This window comes from Schistocerca gregaria, chromosome 3, assembly GCF_023897955.1.
Source record: "Schistocerca gregaria isolate iqSchGreg1 chromosome 3, iqSchGreg1.2, whole genome shotgun sequence".
NCBI classification, from domain to species: Eukaryota; Metazoa; Arthropoda; class Insecta; order Orthoptera; family Acrididae; genus Schistocerca; species Schistocerca gregaria.
This window is the reverse complement of record NC_064922.1, coordinates 524,164,253-524,188,984: the sequence shown is the minus strand read 5'-3', so window position 1 is coordinate 524,188,984 and position 24,732 is coordinate 524,164,253. Positions and strand designations below refer to the sequence as shown.

Below are 24,732 nucleotides of genomic sequence, written 5' to 3'. Positions count from 1 at the left end.
AATTTTTACTCCCCCTTTTTGCCAAAACTTCCTTGCATTACTACACTGGAGATTCCTTGATATGTGAGAATATGTCCTATCTACAAAACCCTTCTTTATACCGTGACCTTCTCTTCTTTCCAGTTTGTTTCATTATTAGTTGCTCGCTCTATGCATCCAATCTGCAACATTCTTCTGTAACACCATATTACAAAAACTTGTACTCTCCTCTTTTCTGTATTGTTTATTGTCCATGTCTGACTTCCATATAAGACTACATTCAAGAAAAATCCTTTCAGAAAAGAGTTTCTAACACTTAACTTTACATTTGTGTTATCAAATTTCTCTTTTTCAGAATAACTTTTCATGCTATTATCAGTTTGCATTTTATACTGACTTTATTCAGCCATTATTTTTTATTTCACTGTCCAAATAGTAAAACAAGTCTGGTACCTTCAATGTCTTTATTTCCTAATTCTGTCAGCACCAACTGAATTAATACAGCCACATTCCATTAACTTTGTGTTGCTTTCATTGCTGTTTGTCTTATAACTTCTTTTCAATACATTGTCCATTCTGTACTAGTAATCTTCAAAGTCCTTTGCTTTATCTGATAGATTTACAGTATTATTGTCAAACCTTAAGTTTTTATTTCTTTTGCCTAAACTGTTAATTCACATTCCAAATTTCTTCATGGTTCCTTTTAGATTTATCAGTGTACAGTTTTAAATACATTGGGGGTAGGCTGTAACACTGTTAAATCCCTTCTCTAGTACTGCTTTATTTGAAACTTACAGCATGTATTGTGTTGTTAATTTTTCCACAGAATTACACAGGAAATCAGTATACTAATAGACAACATTTTTGCAGGTGAATATTTAATCAGTGTTATAAATGTTTTCCAATAGGGAATGGCCTCTCTAAACATGCATCACACTTTTAAAGCTCTGCATATTAATAGCGTCAAAGAAGTGGAATCCCTTAGTTTTCCAGCAATTTTTGCCAGCTGTGTCTTTAGGATTCGTCTTCCCATAAATATGTTGTATTTACTGTGGATCTCCATGTGATCCTGAAGGCGCTCGAGCGGTATCCAGCCATGGAATTTCTCCTGCCAGTCTCTATGGCAGGATGAAGTGGCCCTCACCTACCTATGCACATTTCAAATAAGTGCATTGTATATTGCGATAAACAGGTAGAAGCAAATTTAAGAGCGGACTTGCTCTCTATTTTAGCCGATGATGAATTGAGCATGGTAAAGTTTTAAAAATTTTGTGAAGGGTCTCACTGTCATACTGATAAATGGGGTAAAACTGATTATTTCTTTACAAATTTGACTCGATTTTGTAATCACTGAAATAACATTACCTACCTTCTCAGCACATGATGTCTCATTTCAAGTCCTCATCCCCTTGTAGGTGCTTCACATGTTTTAGCAGGCAGTGCACTTATAGGCAAATCATAATTACCCCATGCTCTGCCAAGAAATTAAGAATGTAATTATCTCCCTCAAAACCAAAAACACTCTTGGAGTTGATATTATCTCAAGTGGAGTACTGAAAACCTGTTCTTTACATATATGCAATGTCTTGAGTCATATTTTTGACATGCCATCATCACAGAGAACATATCCAAACTAAAATATGCTATTGGCTGACCACTTTACAAGAAAAGTGTTAAGACACACATTAACAATCTCAATACTTACTACCTTCTTGAAGGCACTAGATAAAATTATGTTTGCAACAATCATAATACGCCTCTTTCAAAATAGCTTACTTAGTGAGTCACAGTTTTGATTTTGAAAGATTTTTGTCTACAAAACATGCTATAAAACTTATAATACAAAATTTTAACGATAAAATCTTGCCATCTGGTACCACCTGTGTCTTGTCAAAAGCATTTAGTTGTGCAGTTCACAGTTGTACAGTAGCTCAAATATGATGATTTAGGGATGTTGTGTGTTACTGGTTTTCATCCTATGTAACTACAAGGATGCAGGGAGTGCACGCAACGATACTGTATCCAGGAAGTTGCCACAAGTATTAGAATCAAGCATAAAGGAGTAACTTCAGCACTTGGAAATGTAAATAATATCTTCTTGAAAATTAAACGGACTTCACTGAATTTAGATTAAACATGGTACATGTAATTCAGCACTGCACAAGCCCTGACTACACCATATGAAATAATGTATGAGTGTAAATCAGTAAATGAAACAAAATATTCTAAATTTGTAGGTGTTTATACAAAGAACCAGAATTGAAATTCACATTTTACAGATCTTAAATGTCTAAACTCTGCAACTTTTGCAGTGCAGATAATATCAGACATTGGAAATAAAAGTGTTAAAACATTGACTTACTTTTCCTATTTTCATTCAGTAATGTCTTATGGTGTCGTATTCTTGGTTAACTTGTCATTGACGAAATTCATGTTCATTGCACAGAAGTGCCTAATTATGGTAATTTTTCTAAACTTGACCTGTCAGAAGCTTATCATCAACTTCTACTCGACACTGCTTCCCGACAGTTTCTGGTCTTTAACACGCCTTTCGGCCTCTATCAATACCAACGATTGCCATTCGGGGTTTCCAGCGCCCCTGCTCTCTTTCAGTGATTCTTGGAACAATTATTGCTCACTGTCCCTGGATGTATAAATTACCAGGACGACATTGTTGTCACTGGCTCCACCACTGACAAACATCTTCAAAATTTCCGCACACTTTTTCATGTCTTACAGACTTCCAGGCTTTAGTGTAATCTTCAGAAACCAAAATTTTTTCAGACATCTGTCACGTACTCGGTGTTTCAACTCTCTCGGGATGGTATTCGTCCACTTCAGCAAACTGTCGCTGCGATCGATCCCCTTCCTCACCCTACATCTGGTAAGGAACTGCAGGCCTTCTTGGGGAAAATAGCATACTACCACAAGTTTTTACCGTCTGCTACTTCGGTGGCTCAGCCTTTGTCACCTGTTGCATAAAAACGTGCCATTTCAGTGGTTCGCGTCATGCGATGCGGCTTTCCAGAAATTGAAGACTATCCTGAAACAGGCCCCGTGCCTGTCTACTTATCAACCTGGCCAACATCTTGTTCTTGCAACGCACACCTCTCAATACGTGGTCGATGCAGTCCTTGTGCACCGTTTTTCTGACGGTTCTGAACAATCCATTGCTTATGCCTCCAAAAGTCTCATGGATGCCCAACAAAAGTATTCTCAAATTGAAAAAGAAGCTTTGGCCATTATTTATGCTCTTCATAAGTTTGGTGTTTGTCTCTATGGATCGAAATTTCATCTTGTTACGGATCACAAACCACTTGTTTCTTTGTTTCATCCATCAACGTCACTTCCCGACAAGGCTGCACACAGCCTCCAGAGTTGGGCTCTTTACTTGTCTCGTTTCAATTATGAAATTCATTTCCGGCCGATGGCTCAACATGCGAATGCTGATGCACTGTCTCGCCTTCCCATGGGTCCTGATCTGGCATTCGATAGGGACGAACTTTTGTGTTTCCACCTGGATGTTGCCGAGCAGCGGGTTGTGGATGGGCTCCCCATCACCGGGAACCGGCTGGTTGCTGCTACCGGTTCTGACCCTACCCTCTCCTGGGTTTTACACTGTATTCAGAAGAGTTGGCCAGATCATCCATCCGCTAAGACTTCTGATCCATTGCGGAACTACTACCGTTTGCGTTACCGCCTCACGGCTAGGGATGGTGTTTCCTCCTTTCCACCGACAATGCTTCGCCGCGTGTTGTGGTACCTGCATCTTTTCGTGCTTCGGTCTTGTGGCTCCTTCACCAAGGGCACTCGGGTATCTCTGGCGTGCCGTCATGTGTACTGCCCGGCATTGACTCTGAAATCGCATTCATGGTTGCTGCCTGCGGCCCTTGTGCGTCACAGTCCGCCGCCCCAAAGTCATCTTTGTCACCATGGCCTTTGCCTGAGAAGCCCTGGGAGCGTATTCATGCTGACTACGTGGGGCCTTTTTTGGGTACTTATTGGCTTCTCTTTATTGACGCCTACTCTAACTTTCCTTTCATTGTCCGTTGCACATCGCCTACCACCGCGGCAACCACCAATGCTCTAGCTTGCATTTTCTCTTTGGAAGACCTTCCCTCTACTCTTGTTACTAATAATGGTCCGCAGTTTGCCTCTTCCGATTTTGTGGATATTTGTGCCCGTCATGGCGTCATGCATGTCATGGCCCCTCTGTTCCATCCACAGTCAAACGGTGAGGCTGAATGACTGGTTCGCACATTTAAGGGTCAGATGAGGAAACTCCTGACTTCTTCTGCTGCTGATGATGTGCTTCTCCAATTTCTGGCTTCTTACTGTTTCACCCCCATGGGTGACCACAGCCCTGCTGACCTCTTACATGGCCAACAGCCCTGCACGCTACTTCATCTTCTGTGGCCTTTCACCTCACGGCCGTGGGTGCCTTCGCTTGGCCGGTTCACCGCCGACAACCTTGTATGGGTACGGGGATATGGCAGGCGGCAAAAATGGAGTCCTGCCCGCATCTTACGACACTGTGGTCGACACCTGTATGAAATCCAGACGGACACGGGTGTTGCAGTGTGTCATTCGGACCAGCTTCGGTCTCGTGTGCTGGCAACGCCTGTTCCAGATGCTGCTACAGTGCGTTCGGCTCTACCTGACGCTCGGGATACTGGAGTCTCTCATTACTCACAAAGTAGTCCTCTCACCATCATATCGGTGCCAGCACAAGAACTGACACCAGCAGGAGACGTGTCCATGCAGGAACCAGATGACCATCATCTGTCGGAGCAACTGTACTCGCCTCCTTCTCCTACGGACACGGACACATCACCCATGTCTCCTGTTATAACAACCGGACATGCCGCAATGGGCAGATTGGTGCATGGGGCCCCAGCCCAGCAGATTCGACCCCTGTGTCTCCTGTCATCTCGACCCATTATCATTGGGGACACCTCGATCCGTACGGGAAGCCTCCTCCTCGAGACTTTACGGCCAGTGAAACAACACCTATGGACGTTAGCAATCTACAGGCCACGTCCATCAAGACCTGTGCAAAAAATTCAAAGGGGGGAAAAGTGTTGTGACTCACTGATCTTTCAAAGTGCCGCCGTGCAGTTACGCGCATCTTCTACATGCGGCGCTGGCTGCCAGCCATGCAGTAGCAGCGCCACCTAAGCGGCCAGCCAGCCAGCGGCCGCTACACTTGGACTTAGTTATGATATGACTGTTAAAGTGTACACACGTCTTACGCTGTTTTCTTGATCTGTGACTTTCATGTATTGCGTCTTCCTTGAAATATATTTGTTCAACTTGAAGTTATTACAGTATCCAACATAGCTTCATAAGCCGTAAAACACTATAAATTTACAATATTGAGTGAGGGTGTTACATCCCCAGTACATTCTTTGACCGTATTGCGATTTTACGCTTGCCAGTGAATAATTTACTGATCCTCTTGCAGGCACTGGAGAAGTTGGTACTACGGACATTGCTGAATTGGTTTGATCTTAAAGGGTGAAAGTGATACTCATAAATATTGTTGCCACTGGTCTTAAATGCTCTTAATTACTTTATTTATTACAATCAATCAATTGTATTGGCATTAATAAATTCACAATAATTGTCTGATTGGTACGAATGCCATTTTTTTGTTTTTAAGTCAACAGTCTAGAGATACCGGCAAACAAGTGAGTAAAGGTACGAATACGTACTGATAGGCATTAGGCACTCTCCTTCAGAGCTGGTTTTGTGTTCAGCTGGCATTTATCACCCGTGGATTTACTCTCCTGATATCTTCTGGTATAAACAACAGTTAATTCAATTCACAGCAGCATATCCTGGATTGTAAAGTGTAAATTCAATATGGGAGTTATTTTTAAGCATATTTATAGCTAGTTCTCTTCCGTGCCATACATTTAAGCAAGTAGGTTACCATAAATTCTGTTCATAGTTACATTTCCTAGTTACATCCAAGTTTATGCTATGAAATGCTTATTCTAATGAAGAATGAACATTTCAGATAACATTGTTTCACAAATTATCTAGAAAATGTTAGTTGCTGAGGTAAAGTAAATTATCTCCATTGGCAGTGCTTTTGTAGGGTGTTACTGAAAATATGCAACATAACAAAAACAATTCATTGCAGTTGTGGCTTGAAGTTGTGCATGAGGTATGTGACCATTATGATTAATCCAGTAAACATATACAATGCTGACTGGTCACTAATAATAGATCTTAGGTGTTTCATAGGAATGTTGTGTTGAATTCAGTCTCTTTATTACCTGTTAAAAAATATTTTTATATCATGAGCACAAAAATGCTTCATGACCCACACAGTAAGATAAAAATAAGTGAAAGGCATATTTACAGAATACAAACCAGTGTACATAATAAAGAAAGTTGCATAAGCACTGACACATAGTGCACGAGATTTCACAGAGAAAAACAGTCAAGTGCAATGGTTGAACATGAAAACTAAAGTTAACAAACCATGCTAACCAGATCAAAGTAAACTAAAAGCCCACCAGTTGGCGTGCCAAATTAGTTCATCAAATGATATCAAACACAAAAAATAAATAAAAATTACAGTAAGTAATAAAAAGGCTACAGTTAGTGATGATGTTTGACAGTGAATAGCAGCAACATTAACATGAAGAACCCATGTAGTACATTAAAATACATATGTATAAAATAGAGATAATAAATAATAACAGTAGCATTTACAAAGCACATGATTCAAACTAAATTCAGAGATACAAGATATGGAGGGAAGAGGATATTTAAAAAACTATTATTTTTACACAAGAATTCAAATTTGAAGTCATATAATAAAACCATAGGAATAAATCGTAAAATCAGGAGTAAAAAAGCTGCCAAATGCTGCTACACAACAGCTTGCTGCACTCAGGACAACATAGATGCAGTTCTCACACTCATTCTGAAGAATGAAAAACCAAGATACAACCTCTGACAATAAAGTTCAGTAAATGGTACTGTAACATTAACATAGATGAACTGTAAACTACAGTTACCTTATTTTCCTTTGAAATAGTCACCTCCCATAACCATGCACTGCTGAGCTCTGCGATACATCTCCACAGGCCAGTTTGGCCGAGAAGTTCTAGGCACTACAGTCTGGAACCGTGTGACCGCTATGGTCGCAGGTTCGAATCCTGTCTCGGGCATGGATGTATGTGATGTTCGTAGGTTAGTTAGGTTTAAGTAGTTCTAAGATCTAGGGGACTGATGACCTCAGTACCATAGTGCTCAGAGCCATTTGAACCATTTTTGATGCATGTCTTGGAAACTTTGCATGAAGTTTTCCATTGGGATGATGATCAAAAGCTGCGCCACGGTTTATTAGATGTCAGGAATTTCATCAAATCTCTTTCCTTTCAAAGTGAGTTTGAGTCAAGAGAACAGGAAGAAGTCTGGAGGATTGAGATCTGGCAAGTGTGGTGGATGTTCAAGTTGCACCACCCCTTTTTTTGTCAAGACCTGTTTGATGATGTTAGCTGTGTGTTGGTGAGAGTTGTCATGAACAAAAAAATCAGGAACCTTGATGTGTGTACTGGGGTTGTACCCTGTATTGACGTTGCATGAAATGGGTCAGAATTTCAGTGTACCTTGCAGCGTTCAATGTTGTTCCCTCAGGTAGAAATTCCTTGTGAATAATGCCTTGACTATTGAAAAAGGTGATGAGCATCATTTTGAAGCTTGATTTTATGGCTCTGACCTTTTTCTGATGAGAATGCCATTCCATTCTTTGCTGTTTCATTTCAGGGTCATAATGAAGACACCAGGTTTCGTCCTCAGTGACAATATGGTTCAAGAAATTGGGTGTTGCATCCACCATTTTAACAAAATCCTGTGAAGCCTCTAAACCTGCCTGCTTCTGATCATCAGTCAAGTGGTATGGCACAAGACAACACACTTTCCTCTTCCCTAACTCCTGGGTAAGGATTTGTCACGCAGATTCACGGTTCATCTGCAGTTCACCCTCTATCATGCACACAGTTAATCGACAGTCGTTCATGATTAATGTCTTCACTTTCTCAATGCTTTCGTCACTGACGGCAGTTGCTGGTCATAAGCTATGGAGATTGTCGGAAACACCTTCCCGGCCTCCTCAAAAATGGGTGAACCACTCGTACACACACTTTACGGACAGTGCTTGATCCCCATAAACATGTACCAGCATTGCTTGTGTTTCTTCCAGTGTCTTGCCAAGCTTAAAACAAAACTTTAATTTGATCCTTTGCTAGTTCATTGTTCTGTTATCAGTTCTGAACTAACTCAGTAAACAAGCACTTTGTCCAACAGGTCTAACACAGAACACACACGATGCTCAACTGTACTACGGTGGGGGCAAGTTGTCAGCACCGGCCACTGCGCAAGTGCACCATTGTGAGTTGCCAGTGATGCCCGATCGACCGTTCTGCCTTCATTCATCAAACTTTATTGTCAGAGGTTGTGTGTGTGTGTGTGTGTGTGTGTGTGTGTGTGTGTGTGTGTGTGTGTGTGTGTGTGTCACACAATAATCAAAACTGATGAAAGTACACAGGCAAGTGGTAATCTCAATGGGACACCCTTCAATATAAAGTCGGTGTGAACAAAAATTATGAAGACAACAGTTGAAAATTATGAGCAAACCACCAAATCTTTGAAACTTCCTGGCAGATTAAAACTGTGTGCCCGACCGAGACTCGAACTCGGGACCTTTGCCTTTCGCGGGCAAGTGCTCTACCATCTGAGCTACCGAAGCACGACTCACGCCCGGTACTCACAGCTTTACTTCTGCCAGTATCCGTCTCCTACCTTCCAAACTTTACAGAAGCTCTCCTTTCTTTCAGGAGTGCTAGTTCTGCAAGGTTCGCAGGAGAGCTTCTGTAAAGTTTGGAAGGTAGGAGACGGATACTGGCAGAAGTAAAGCTGTGAGTACCGGGCGTGAGTCGTGCTTCGGTAGCTCAGATGTTAGAGCACTTGCCCGCGAAAGGCAAAGGTCCCGAGTTCGAGTCTCGGTCGGGCACACAGTTTTAATCTGCCAGGAAGTTTCATATCAGCGCACACTCCGCTGCAGAGTGAAAATCTCATTCTGGAAACACCAAATCTTTATTTAAAAAACAGCAAAAAACTGTTGCAAGAGAAGCATGCTGTGCTTAGGTTAGCAATACCCAGTCACAAGCTATATTTATACTTAAAGGCAACAAATTCCAAGTGTTGGGCAAACTAGAAAAGCCCAGACACACATTTTTACAAATGGTCACATGACCATTGCAAAAACCAGTATGTATTCATATAGAAATAAACCAGTGAAGCAAACAGAAGCATGATAAATGCGTGTCATGAAGGCAGCAGTCCTAAATGAGACCATGAAAGTAACACATCATCAAAGATATTAAAAAACCAATTCCTGTTGCTTGCAATCTGCTCATTAATTACAATGCTAGGATCTGGTTTTTGGTGCACATATACTTTGAATTCCTCTAGGAATCAATACAGCATTTCTATGAAACACCCAAGATCTGTTGTTTGTGACCAATCAGCATTGTATATGTTTATTGGAAAACAGTTTATGCATACATTTGAATGTTATAGGCATTTGGTTGGTTTTTGTAGTTAGAGGGATTATACTGACATTCATGAATATTTCTTTTAGATCTATAAGAATGGCTTCATGGAGTTGGCACGGTTCCATGGAAGATGAAGTGTTGGCTGATTGCGTAATGAACTACTGGAAAGTGGTTACCAAAGAGCATATAGAAGATTCAGAATTTGGAACAGACTGATGCAGATAACATAGTTGCTATTCCTACAGTATCAAATACTACTACTTATAAGTGGTGGTATTTCGAGCAACACAGTGTCGTTTGGACCATTGAGTGAAACGTCTAGTACAGATACAGCAGGTATGGTAGATTGTATCCTGTGCTTGAAGAAACACTTCATGAAAGTCGTGAAACTGATTCTGATACTGAGATGGTTACAAACTGGATTTATATACATGGTCGAAAGTTGGTTGTGAACCACAATTCTTTGGGAAATGTCTTCTTCTTGGGGGGTCATCTATTACTAACAGAAGATAAGATTGCTAATTTCCTGCAGATTTTATCTAACTATTCCAGCATAGGTAGTGTGCTCCTGATCCATTGATATGAATATTTACTATCCCATAAATAATGGTGGACTTAAATACACAATAATTTGAGCAGTTTTATTGATTACTGTTTCCACACTCTATGTACTGACATGTATTTCATTGTTCTGCTGGACAGAACATTTTCACATGAACGACACATCCAGCTCTCGGCAAATTGTGGTCCCATTGGATCACATATGTTGTTTAAAAGTGTCGAATGTCTCTGAATTTGGAGTTAATAATTACTCTACAAAGTTATCTGTCCTGATGCATAAAGCCTGCAAGAATTTGCAGATGCTTTCCTGTGTGCAGGCGTCTAGTTTTGATGAGTCATTTTCCAGTCTTTGGTGCCAGCATTAAAGGTTTAGTAAGTATGCATATGCTTCATAGGCATAGGCCTCGTATCAGAGCATGGGGCCATGAACTAACTGGAGACTTGATTAGGTCTTATAGAAGCCAATAAATTACTGTTGTTTCTATGGAAATTCGAAGCGCTGTTTTCTTATGTGGCTTTCGACCCATTGACTTTGAACTGATATTTTAATTTGTCTTTGTAGATATTATCAATGGAAGTTGTTAGGAATCAGTTTGATACTGTCTGTTGACTGTTAGCAGTATAAGTTTTCCCGTCCAGTGGTCATATCTCTGAATCAGTCTGAATGTAGTTTATAGCTAGAGTACATTAATCTCAATAGTCTATATACAAAATCTATCAGAGTAAAAAATACTTAACTCCTTTTGATTTCAATATGAAATAAACAAGTAAGATGTTTAAAATGTTTACTTGGCTCTCAATTCGTTAGGGAAATTTCGAATGTTGGTAATTTTTTTTATTGTTACAAATAAGTGCTGTCAACACTGAGTATGCCATATATTGTTCCTAGAGAAGCCATTGTGCTTACGTAAATGCCCTCTGTTGCGCTTAGAGAATCTATCTACTCTTCAGCTTCAGTAATTATTTGTGTTTGTAGTTAAATTTTTTGCAGATAAATAAGAAATCAAGCCCAAACTTTTATTTATATTGATGTATACAAAAGAAATGTTCATAATCTAAATTTTTGAAGCAGATTTATTATGTTGTAAATAGTCTTCCCGTGTTTGCCACCAGATCACGTTGTGCAAAGTCCACAATGTTTCCTCAGAACAACTGTCCCACACATTCAGATGTTCAACCTTGCTCATGGCTAGGTACGACTGACGGTATCAACACACCGACGCCCCATTTTTAGAAGACGTGTGCGAAGAATGCGCAGTCACCGAAATTGACATCCACAGTGATTTGCCCTATTCAAATTCCCCCTGTCGAAAATCGCAGAGCGGCTCTCCCACACATGTGCTGACAAACGCAGTGTACAGCACACTTGCGGGAGAGCCACTCTGCGATTTTAAGAAGATGGAGTTTGAATAGGGCAAATCACTGCGCATGCACGATTTCTGCAGCTGCACATTCTTCGTGTGCATGTTCTAAAATGGGGCATTGGTGTGCGGATACCATCACTTGTACCTAGCCATGAGCAAGGTTGAACCACCTGAAGATGTTGGACAGTTGCTCCGAGGAAATATTGTGGAATTTGCACAACATGAACCAGTGGCAAACTCATGAAGACTATTTACAACACATTCACCGGGAAAACTTGAATTGTCACAGATTTATTATGTTTACATCTCAGATTAATTCAGATTCAAGGTTTCACGTAAATATGTAAACAGTGCGAATCACTTTTGCTGTGTATGGAGTCACCAAAAAGCAAGGCTTCAGGGTTCAGCACTGGAATTGCCTGAAAAAAATATGTGAAAGCATGTGTTTATAGGCAATTAGAAAGAGACTTAATGCCATTCGTTGAAATGAAAAACAATCTTTTTGAATGCAATGATGTGTGTGAATGGTCAGATGGCATCTTTGTGAATAGAGCATAATACTGAAGAATGGAAACTCACTGCTCTCTCTTCCTGTAGGTCACACTGTGCATATGAAGGGCAGCTATTAAATGTAAAATTGCTTCTTCAAAAATCTTTTTGTATAAAAAATTAGCCTGTGTACATTTGCACTCATATTTGAAAATTAGTTGGTCGATTGACTTGCAGTTTGACAGAATGTTGAATGCGAATATGACTGTGGTTTTATACACCTATTTTTAAGTTTGTATCATATATAAATAAATATGTAGTATATAAATTGGAAACATTATTACCAAAAATCTCAAAAAGTTCTTGAACAAATTAATTCTAATTTTTACACCACATTAATTATAATGAACAGACGTGTATGTGTGCGTGTGTGTGTGTGTGAGAGAGAGAGAGAGAGAGAGAGAGAGAGAGAGAGAGAGAGAGAGAAACATTGTTACTAAAAATCTCAAAACATTCTTTACAGATGTACACAAAATTTTACACAATACCCTAATGGACATTCAGACAGACAGTAGGCTGTATATTTATTGATGCATATAATACACTGAGATGACAGAAGTCATGGGATTCCTCCTAATATCACAGTGGATGTCCTTTTCCCCAGCGTAGTGCGGCAACTCAAAGTGGCACGGACTCAACAAGGTATTGGAAGTCCCCAGCAGAAATATAGAGCCATGCTGCCTCTACAGCTGTTTGTAATTGCGAAACTGTTGTCGGTGTAGTATTTTGTGCCTGGACTAACCTCATGATTATGTCCCAAAGATGTTTGACGGGACTTATGTAGGGTGCTCTGGGCAGCCATATCACTCGCTTGAATTGTCCATAATGTTCTTCGAACTAGTCAGGAACAGTTGTGGCCGAGCAATGTGATATTGTTGTTTGGGAGCATGAAGCCCATGAATGGCTGCAGATGGTCTCCAATTAGCCGAACATAACCATTTCAAGTCAATGATTGGTTCAGTTGAACCAGAAGACACAGTCCATCCCATGTAAATACAGCCCACACAGTCATGAAGCCACCACCAGCTCAGACACTGCATTGTTGGCAACTTCGGTCTATGACTTCATGGGGGGGGGGGGGGGGGTCTGCACCACACACAAATGCTACCATCAGCTCTTACAAACTGAAATTTGGACTCATCTGGACAGACCACAGTTTCTCAGTCATCTAGGATCCAACCGATACAGTCATGCGCCTAGGAGAGGCACTGCGAGCGATGTCATGCTGTAGGCACTCGCATTGGTCATCTGCAGCCACAGCCCATTAACACCAAATTTCACAGCACTGTCCTAACGTATATGTTCGTAGTACATCCCACATTGTTCTCTGAGGTTATTTCATGCTGTATTATTCATCTGTTAGCAGGGACTACTCTAAATAAATGCTTAAAGTTAAACATGGCTGCATGTTCAGAGACCATGTCTAGGTTACAATTGCAAGAAATGAGCCCCCAGTCACTATTTTTATACTTAATTAACCTGGTTTCAACACTACTAGGAGTGCCTTCATCAGAATTGAAAACACTTAAAATGGCCTGTAACATAGTCACATAGTTATAGGGTAAGACATTTTTATATAAAGATTGTAAGTACTAATTAACAGTAAAAGACAGAGGCAGTACTTACATGTCACATATAAAATAATTAACACACCAAAAGGGCTTTAGTCACAAAATATTTCAGATGGAATAAATGAAGGCAAGCCACTATGGGCTGCTGCTCATACCTGTACAGCCCCAGGATGCTACAGACTTAGGTGCCCTTGTTAACAAAATAACGCCTTCACTTATTCCATCTTAAATATTTTGTGACTAAAGCCCTTCTGGGGTGTTAATTATTTTATATGTGACACATAAGTACTGCCTCTGTCTTTTACTGTTATTCAGTACTTACACTCTTTATATAAAAATGTCTTACCCTGTAACTCTGTGACTGTGTTATAGGCCATTTTAAGTGTTTTCAATTCTGATGAAGGCACTCCTAATAATGTCAAAACCAGGTTAATTAAGTCAAAAAATAGTGACCGAGGGCCCATTTCTTGCAATTGTAGCTAAGTAAATGCCACTGCTCTTGGTCATTAAGTGCAGACCAGTGACCACTGCATTGTCTGTGGCAGGAGGAAATGCCTGAAATTTGGTATTCTTGGCACACTCTTGACAGTGTGAATCTCGGAATGTTGAATTCCCTAATGATTTCCGAAATGGAACGTCCCTTGCATCCAGCTCCATCTTGCTCCAACTACTATTCCATATTCACAGTCTGTTAATTCCAGTCGTGTGGCCATAATCACATTGTAAACATTTTCACATGAATCACCCAAGTACAGATAACTTCTCCATCAACATACTGCTCTTTTATATCTTGTATATGCGATACTGCTACCATCTGTATATGTGCTTATTGCTGTCCCATGACTTTCGCCACTCCAGTGTATGTAAATAAATAATATGTAAAGGAGAAGCATTGTTACCAAATATTTCAAATCACACTTGACTGGTTTACTTCAAATTTTTACCCATTACTATAATAAATATTTGGACAAACATAGGGTGTAAATATTTTTGAGTATATAATATATAGAAATGTTGTTAAAAATCTTAAAAGTTCTTGACATATTTACTTCAGATTTTAAACAATACTCTATTAAATATTCAGGCAGTCATAGACTATATGTATTTTTTAAACAACAGTGTACAGATTTTCTGTTCCCTGAACCAGTGTACTCCTCTCACCAGTGCAAATATGAGTGATACTGGTGTTAATATCAGTCACATTGAGAAACAACTGAAATCACTAAAATTTAGCAAAGCCCAAGAGTTTAATGGAATCTGTGTCAGCTATTATTTAACAACTGCAGTTGATTAGCCCCTCTTTCAGTCTTAGCAGTCTGTAAGAAGGGTATCAGAAGTAATATCATTGACATCCATTGTTTGTAGAATCTTATAACATATTCTGAACTCAGACATAATGAGATATAAAAATATGATTCTATTAAAATTTCCATAATCACACATAGTTAACTGGTTTTCACTGCTAACCTTGCAATTTGTATTGTTAAAAATAAAACTATAAAGTGCATGAATATAAAAAATGCCCGGTTCTCAGTTTTATACTTAACTGTAGCTGTTGCAGTTTTTAAAAAGTTGTGATGATGACTTCTTAACAATCGGAACTGGTCAATTTTGTTGTTTTTAGTGCCATGAAGACAGTTTTAATAAAAACCTATTTGAATAAATTTGGCTGTGTATATAATGAAGGGAAGCACATACTGTCACAGGTTTGTGTTACTCACGGGAAGGCATCACGGAAATGCTGAAAAACCAAAAGAGCAACACTTGAAGATAGGCTCCAGTTATTGTGTGAAAGCCATCTTATAACATTTCAGGATATGATATTAAGTGAGAAATCTACAAATCCTCATATATGGTTCAATGGAAAGTGCCCTGTGCCATAAACTTCACAGTGGTTTTTAAAGTATAGATTTAGAGAAGGTATTATGCAACCAGTGAAGTTAGTAATAATCAAAATAATAAACATGTTTACTTCCTAGTAATAAAGTTCCACATAAAACATAAATTTCAAGCTTTCAAAACCAGGACCACCATCTGGTAAGGAAGTAAAATAAGAGAACCTTTTAATAGACTACTAGGAAAAGTCAGACAAGATAAAAGTGACAAAAGGGATGAAATGAAGTGGAAGAAAAATTAATTTATACAGAAATTTTAATGCATGTTAATACACAAATGAGTAAGACTGCTGATCTAAGTTTGAGAATTTAGTTGAGGCTGAAGCTCATACGTGGTGCAATCAGTGCCTGCAAATGTTGTAGCATGGATCTGGAGGTCCTGGATATGTTTCTGGGAATACCCATCCACCTTGTTTATATAGTATGAACAGGGATATATGAAGGATCAGCAATAAATGAATTTCTGTTTGAAGGCTTTACAGTCCAGCATTCTAATGGCAATCAGGCAAAAGTGCTATGATCATTGAGGCACTCATCATAACTTCGCACCAGGTTGACTCATTTAGTAAAACACCATGCCTTGCTGTGAGAGGTAATCTATAACTGCCTGCTGCATATCCTATTCCAACAGGAATTGTTGACCCTTCAAGACCTTTTTAAGGGACCAAAGGTATGATAATCACATGGGGAGAGATCAAGACTATCTATGGGGTGATTGCTCAGGTGTCTCCAACTTGAGTTGGCGTAATTTCCACAGCACGGCATTTGTAGTATGGTTCCATAAAGTAGCAGTACCCCATGTTCCATCAACAGGGCAAGATGCCAGATTTCAGTGACTATGGTAGCATCTAACGTGTATGCATGTACCATTATAGGACAGTTTGAAGTGTTGTTTGTCCAAAACCATTCCATTTCATTACTCAGCAGACCAGTGGAAGTGTTCATGTGCTCTTTGCAATCTGAAATAGTTGTGATATCTACTCACTACCAGCAAATGCATTGGCAGGTGTGCCACCAGTCCAACCTGTAGTAGACAGTGCTGCAGACTTGTCAGCACCAATAGCAGTGCTCCTACTCCAGAAATGAACCAACACAGTCCATTAACACTATGCAAATGAAAAGGCATCATCCCGTTCTGTGGTAGTATTTCATGATCCAGTATCCCGTAATCAGTTTGCTTGTGACCTTCTCTTATCCACTGGTCCTATACGGGCATTTCTGTCATTATAGGTGACACAATATGAGCCAGAGTGTCACACTATGACACACACATTCGGTAGAGAACAATCAGTTTGCCCCATTGATCTCTCTTACATTCTTAGGTTGACAACTTATCAATTACCAAGTTTTGTGTAACATTGACCTTTCCAGTCGACCAAGAAGAGAGGGGCATGGTTATTACTGCTATGTCTGTGTGTGTCTTACGCATTTGACTATTCTTTTTAGGAGATAAAGTTTTTTTTTTTTTTAAGATTAGTGAATTATCAGTGTACGGGAGTGGCAAGGAGGTTGGCAGTTTCAGAATCCCAGTGAATTTGTGTGTGTGTGTGGGGGGGGGGGGGGGGGGGGATGCACGAGCACACTCTAAAATGTGAAATAATTGTTGGTGAAGACAGGATTAAAGTAAGGAGGAAAAAGGCTGTTTTCACTGCTGAGAGATGAAACAATTACTGGTGAGGAGTGGCATAACATAAGGAGAAAGGTGTTATGGATTAACTTAACTGTCACATCCCAAATGGTCAGAAATGCTCAGTGATCTAAAAGTTGTGTATTGGTAAATGTTTGTACAGAAAAAGATTGTATTTTTGGTGACTATCAAGATATAAAATTATAGTTTGGAGGAAACAAGCCTAAGGGCATGATATATGACAAAAGCTGTTTTGAATTGGTGTTGTTTCAGTATTTTCTGTACAATCTACTGTGCGTGTATGGTGCACCAGTATCTGTTTGTTCTTATTCTTGAGTGTTAAAATTCCAAATTTTAGGACTGGTTGTTAGTTGTGCCTGAATAGTATTGTGTCTTGCATTTGTGTTGGTGACACTGCTGTCTTTTCCGTGTGAGCAGTGGCTGATAAATGATCATATTGGAATTTTAAGACTTTGTGATCCAAGGAGGATACATTGTATCGAATTTGTTGTAGAAATAAGTGCCAACTGTTTTTCCCAGACTAGCTATAAAATATTGTTACTAAAGAAAAAATTGTCTTCTGGGAAGTCCTTTAGCATACGTATGAATTAATAGGAATGAAGCTACAAGAAAAAGGAATGCACAAGACATTTCGTGTGAGAGATCCATTATTTCACACTGTTCCTCAGGCTCAAGTCCATTTTGTACATAGCTGTGAAAAGTCGAGACTGCAGCATTAATTCAATGTAAATACATAAAGGGAAATCAAATGTTAAGCCACTCAGTGGAAATAACCTACCACAGTAAGTTCAGTCAATATGAGCTTGCCCATGAAAGGCATTGTTCCAGTTTTGAGTCCCCTTGTGGCACACAGTTGTAATCTGTCGCAAATTCATATATTGTATCCCTCCTCCTCAGGAGGCAGATTTCAGGAATTTTAACAGTAAGCCCTTAATCTCATTTACCTATTCAGTGCTGTTTCTGTAATGTTTAGGATTCGCACAAATTCCATTTTTTTCTGTCTTCTTTTCCCTTTATTATTGCAAGCGTTTTTTAGTATTATTGTACTGAACTCTGGGACCTCTTATAAGCATGTATTAATTTGAAGATTAATTGCATGGCACAAGCAAGAGGTGTTTTTCTTTTAAATTGCTGCAGTTTGTATGCAGCTACTGTAAAAATGGCCACAGCAGGAAACTTGAATTATTATTATTATTATTATTATTATTATTATTATTATTATTAATAATGATTACAAGTTGGTCTTTAGTTTAGAAGGACACAGTCAGGTGTTAAGCATTGAAAAAAGCTTCTAAAACTTTTAAAAGTCGGTGTGAAACATAAATTACTACCAATAGGATGTACAAAATTCAGTATCCTGTAAATTTTCTGCTGAAGAACAGTGATAATGTTTATTAACATGGTATGCTATTTTTGTTAGGAAATTACTGTAATCACTGTCACCTTTTGCAGTTTTGATAATCTGATTTATTTTTCTTATTAATTGCTGCTTTTACTCATTTTCCCTTTCTTATTTATTTTCAGAGTGGCAATGAGTGAATCCGTTTTGATGTACACTTTACCAAATGGCACTCATGTGTTGATTCGTAACAATTCACTGGAAGGCAAAGATATTGATAATGTTCCAGTGATGGTTGTAGAAGATGGTGAGTTTTATTAAGCTTTTTCAACAATTTATTGTCTACAGCATGAAAGTGTTAACCCTCAGTTAATTACAAATTACATGAATGCTGCACTCCTTACCTGTCCCAAGCTTTTTGTCTAGCCTCCCAACACTTCATGCTTCTCAGAATTTCAAGAAAAGTTGAAGATCTCAACAGCAACACAAGGTCACAACCAACCTGAAATTGGAAGATTGCAACTTTATGATATGCTCCGGCCCGCCCGCTACTTTTTATGTACTGAAGTATCAAATTGAATGACATTGCCAAAAATATCATTATCCAACTTTAAAATAACTGATTATAACTTATAATCTTATTCCCAGAGAACAAATGATGTATCCCAACTCCATGTGCTTTCATTAATGTAAGGTATAAATTTATGGCACTGTAGACAATGTGGCAATGTCACTACCTGTGTGTATTGTTAACAGAAATTAATGTTTTTCATTGTTTTAATTTGCAGCAGATCTACAGTAGTCAGAAAAGCTAAATACAATGACATGATCACAATTTTGAAATACATACTACACATATATAAAGGTAGTATGTGTTCTGTCAACATTTTGTTCATGGGCATGTTGTTATTGATGAAGAATGTTAAAATTGGGAATGGGGCTACACTAGTTATTTTAACATGTAAACAGCACAAAACCAGAGAACTTGGTATCTGCTTCAAGGTTTTGGAAGATTAACTTAAATAATCATGTTTAACAAACCCTAAAAATGAAATCAAAGCATTAACAGTTTCTCAAATTTTAGGAACAAACATGGTCCATTTTTATCAAAATGAATTGTGGTTCAGATCTGCATATACTACTCGCAGCACCTTAATTGTTTTTGTTAATGGTATTTGTTTTCGAATTGGAAAAAAACAAAACTTTAACTCTGCTAATCCATGGGAGCATATTTTTTGTATTGCATGTTAGAAGTTTATCAAAATTCAGAAACAAGAACACAAATACAATAAGACAAAGCAGTTTGTATACCAAGCAGTGTTTTCAGGCAATACATAGGGAACAACTTACTACCACAATGTGATGTATTTGAAAACACAACAGTTTATGTGATCAGAGTAATTTGAAATTAACTGGGGGTTAGCACTTCCTTGCACTGACCCATTCAGTTGTTGGAACTGTAACATTTATTTATAATATATTTTTTTTAAAAATATCATATGTGTGCAAATTTTAATAAAATTGGCTCATTTTAGTTATTTGTGGCACAGGAGTAGCTACAGATGAAGGTGAAAACAGTGTTATATTACCAAACATGCATATAGTCAACACTGTAACAGTAGAAGCACCATTAGAGCCTGTACAGTTGGTTGAAACTCAACTTCCAGAAGAAAGCAGACAACAGGACTCCCTCCTGTCAGAGGTATATACTTTTTAAAGTGTGTTTTAAATGTTCATGTTGTGTATAAAGTTAAGCACATTCCCAACACCATACTGTGTATTAGCAATAAGCTGATGTGTAATTCTATGTAGCATTCTGTATGAATGTCATTTAGATATAAACATGGTCTTTTTTCTCTTCAAATGTCTTGGCCAAATGAAAGTACTAAAACAATATGTTATTTTTCTATTCAGTTTTCTGGAGGAGGGGAGTATTTTTGTCAATAAAAATGACTGTTCTTCATTCCCTCACAAAAAAGAATTGTTAACCAACAGTGGGTTGCATGTGTACTGCTGAACCTCTCTGCCATTAATGAGATTTTCACTCTGCAGCGGAGTGTGCGCTGATATGAAACTTCCTGGCAGATTAAAACTGTGTGCCCGACTGAGACTCGAACTCGGGACCTTTGCCTTTCGCGGGCAAGTGCTCTACCAATTGAGCTACCGAAGCACGACTCACGTCCGGTACTCACAGCTTTACTTCTGCCAGTACCTCGTCTCCTACCCTCCAAACTTTACAGAAGCTCTTCTGCGAAACTTGCAGAACTAGCACTCCTAAAAGAAAGGATATTGCGGAGAGTTCGAGTCTCGGTCGGGCACACAGTTTTAATCTCTCTGCCATTGTTATCAACCTATTATTTTTCAAGAAACTTGTGTTCAACAGCAAAATATTTATAGGAGAAGGCATTATATCTCAAACATATTCCAGTTGACATGTGAGTTCTTGCCATCACTGCAGCGCCCCCTTCCATCTCTGCATTCTGTACGCAACCTCTTGTTCTGCAGGTTGTAGTTGTGGACTGATGTTTCATCATAGATGGCAGTTAATTAGAAAAATACCTTGCCTTCCGCAGAAGTTTCAGTAGCTGTTGATATGTCTTTCTGGATATTTTTCTGTACACAGTGCTTGAAACACATCAGATTTTGCTGCCTCTAAGGTGTGAATCAGTACCATGCATGTGTCAAGCTGTGGATCTCCGTTATTGTTTAGTTCCAGTATTTTTTAAGCACATCCATTTTCTTGCTCATTGCAGGCTTAATGCTACACATTTGTAAATAATGTAGCAAAATTAAACCAACATATCAACTAAAGGGCTGAGAGTTGTCACTTTCAAAGGGTTTCTGTCATAATTGCAATTACTCACCTATTGGATGGCTACACAGTCACATTTCACACTTACACTCCTGTCTAAATAGCAGGAAGTGCTCAGTCTTACTGCATGAGAGATTTCACCCTGATGATTATTATTAGCTACAACAGTTAAACTGTGTTGTGACATAGTACCACAGCAAAAATGCAGCACAAGACAGTGCAAATCCTGCTAAGGCTGATACTGTGCAGGACACAGATGTAAATACTCTGAATGGAAATGAGGTCTCAAAAACAGTCAGCTGACATCTCCTTCTGCAACACCTGCGACAAAGTATGGTATTAATGACTTTTTTTCTCCTACAATGTCTTTTACACTGTCATGACTTGTTTTTTGATGAGTAATGTCCCTAAACTGTTTATTGAGACTGGTCAAAATCTCAGTTGGTTGCAGAATTATAACTGTCGTTACCTCTCCTGTATGTGGCATTTGAGTAATGTATGTATTCTAACCTACATACCATTCTTCGTTAGTTCGACACTCAGAAATGCTGGTTTCTATTTGAATGTCACATGTGTAATTTAAAGAGCAATACTAATGCATTTCATAACTCAGCCCACAGAACTTGAAGGACTGGATGACTTCGCAGAAGTTGTGACCTGGTACAAGTGCCGAAAATGTTCTTTTGTTGCTGCACAGTTACCAAGTTTGGTGGAGCACCTAAAATCACACAATATAGATGTGAGTAAAATATTTATTGATGTGAATATAGATTATGTAGCTATCTTTAATAATATCTGAAAATGCTTGTACACAATGTTGTGAATGATTTCAGTTTCTTATCAACAGATGAAAACAAGTGCTTCCTTTCATGTTAATTAAGAAAGCACTGCCTTTTAATACATGGCTTCAGCATATGTTTCTGGCTATCATAATTTGGAAAGATAAGTGTACATAGCCAACATGACACTTTTCTAATTTGTAATGCACTGTTTGTTTGTGTAAGATAAGTGTATACAATCTACAGGCCAGATGCTGCCTTTGGCAAAACATCAATCCTTTATATCGGCTATGTTAGAATGACAGCAGCCTGTCACATTTATTTCAGGTACTTAATTTATTCCAAATATTTATGAGCAGTGATGATTAAATCCCTATCTAGCCATACTAATGTTAGAGTTCCATGGTTTCCTAAGTCAGCTATGGTGGATGCTGAAGTGATTCTTTTTGGAAAAGATGTAGCCAATTTTCTTCCCCGTCTGTGTCATATCTAAACAATAAGAACTTCTGTCTGCTTTTCACTTAGAAATCTGTCTCATTGTGTTGATCTTGATTTAGGAAGAACTGTGAAATCCACTTGTACAATACTAGAAGTAAAAATAATTTTCATTAAGACTATGGATCACTGTAATGTCTGCAGGCTGCCTGTAGACATCATACAGAAAATTGGATATCTCCAGCTATTCAGAGACAAAGTAAAAGAGTGTGTCTCATTAGCTTTGCTTTCTAAAATTCATTAGAAAATCTGGAAACGGAGGAGTGTATGTGCCCCTTGGTATCTTGCATAAGAGATCAGGTACCTGTCATCTCACCATAATTGCTATCCAACATCTAACTGCTGTGCCCATCCATAAAACAATAACACTTACAGACTCCTCTGTCGCTATTGTCTTCCTGTGGAACAAGCTACCCTGCGACAATTGTTGTTCCCACTTTTCACCAGTGAATACAATTTGGTTAATTTCTGCTACAGCTATTACTGTTTCTACTACTATTTGTGAGTCTAGGGACCGATGACCTCAGCAGTTTGGTCCCTTAGGAATTCACACATATTTTTGTTTCTACTGCTTATGTCATATTTGTTTCAATTGTTTGATCCCACATTCACTGCAAGACCTCTTAAAACGTGTGTTTTAATGTATGAAATGCAAAATATATAGTGAGAAGGCAGTTAAAATTGTTATTCCTAATGAGAACTTGATCATTAACAAAACACACACTTAAATTCATCCTATGATACGATTAGAACAAAGATGTAAAGTCTAAAAGAAGGAACTCACACCCATTTATAATTAATTAGGAATGTTAATACAAAATTATGCAATAAGATAAAGCAAGTGTAAAATTAGACAGGTATACTAGCTGCCTAAAATTGTCTGATGTGCTGAGGTCAAGGTTGGGGTTGCAGATTTAGCACTGAGACAAACCCTGCTTGTAGTGAATACCGGTGGGGTGAGGTTCAGGGAGAAAGAGAGAACATCCTGTGAAGAGCCACAAAGGTTTTAACAATGTCCTTGTTTGCATAGGAATTGTGTAGAAATTTAGAAATTCCACCATTGGAGAGGGGGGAGGGGAGCAGGAGAGAGAGAGTGGGAGAGATAGTGTAGTTGGGAGGGGTGGGACTGCCAGTCCAGCAGAACTGAAAGACACAGGGCAGGCAGGCCTACGTGTAACTACATTACAGTACAAAAATGGCTCCCGTAACGTGCGATGCTGCATTTGTTCTTTCAGCAGTGTGTGCTCTGTAATGGCATCCATTACAATGTTGTTTGAATGGGTTATGCTGTCACCAAAGAATGTGGCCACTGCTCCAACTCAAACTTGGCTGCATAGCAAACTTTTCTAACCCACCTAGCATAATGCATGAGAAAATATATGATAGTAAGGGAAATGGAACTGATTAACTTGTGGACTACAGCTTGATATTACAGAGATAAGAAAGGGGACCGATGACCATAGCAGTCTTGTCCCTCTAATCCTCCAACCCAACAAGATAAGAAAGGCACACTATGTAAGGGTGTTTTGTTTCAGGGAGGGTTTAAAAGGGCATGAGCACTCATTCAACTCACACCAGTTGGTCAAAAACCAAAACATTGTACACTTACTTAGGATTCATGTTTTACACATGGAACTAAAACTAGGAATCCAAGAAAACAAATATGTTGATATATTGTTTTTTAGAGGTTATGTATTATGGCAGGTGACAGAGTAGTTCTCTTTGCCTTGGAATAATGATATTTCCAGTTCGGTAAGTGGCTTTTCCATAATTCAAGCGCAGAATTTGTGGTACTGAGGTGAGACAAGAAACAGCTGCAGTTGGAGTGCTGTGTGTCACCAGAGCCCGTATTTGGTTGTTATCACGTTCCAGTGAAAGACAACAAGTGCTGACTGGTGCTAGGCTGTAATGCCCTTGCCCTCTATCCATGTATGCTAAAGAGTTCCCAATGCATTACAGGTATTTAAATGCAAAAGCTGACATGTTGCCAGCTGTAAAGTGAAGTTTAGTGACACAGTAGTTGTGTCTTGATGTTGCTGTCAACATGGTGCAATGCAAATGATCCCATAACAAACAGCAGACTATCATGGCAATGGATGGATCCCATGGGCAGGCAGCAAACACCAGCTATGTGAAGCTGGGTGGCAGGTGGACTGTGAGGTCAG

General features: G+C 38.9%; 1 protein-coding gene across 3 annotated transcripts in view; it reads left to right on the top strand.

The window, feature by feature from the left end:
• The window catches only part of LOC126353988 (zinc finger protein 569-like), a 111,925-nt gene that overhangs the window by 29,383 nt on the left and 57,810 nt on the right, over window positions 1-24,732 (top strand). For 2 of the 3 annotated variants that reach the window (XM_050003288.1, XM_050003289.1), the window contains 4 exons: window positions 9,641-9,890; window positions 18,667-18,788; window positions 20,032-20,183; window positions 21,907-22,032. In XM_050003288.1, coding sequence (XP_049859245.1) covers window positions 18,674-18,788; window positions 20,032-20,183; window positions 21,907-22,032 — 393 coding nt within the window. In that variant the 5' untranslated portion in view covers window positions 9,641-9,890; window positions 18,667-18,673. The remainder of the gene's footprint in view (window positions 1-9,640; window positions 9,891-18,666; window positions 18,789-20,031; window positions 20,184-21,906; window positions 22,033-24,732) is intronic. The other variant, XM_050003287.1, reaches the window with a different exon arrangement.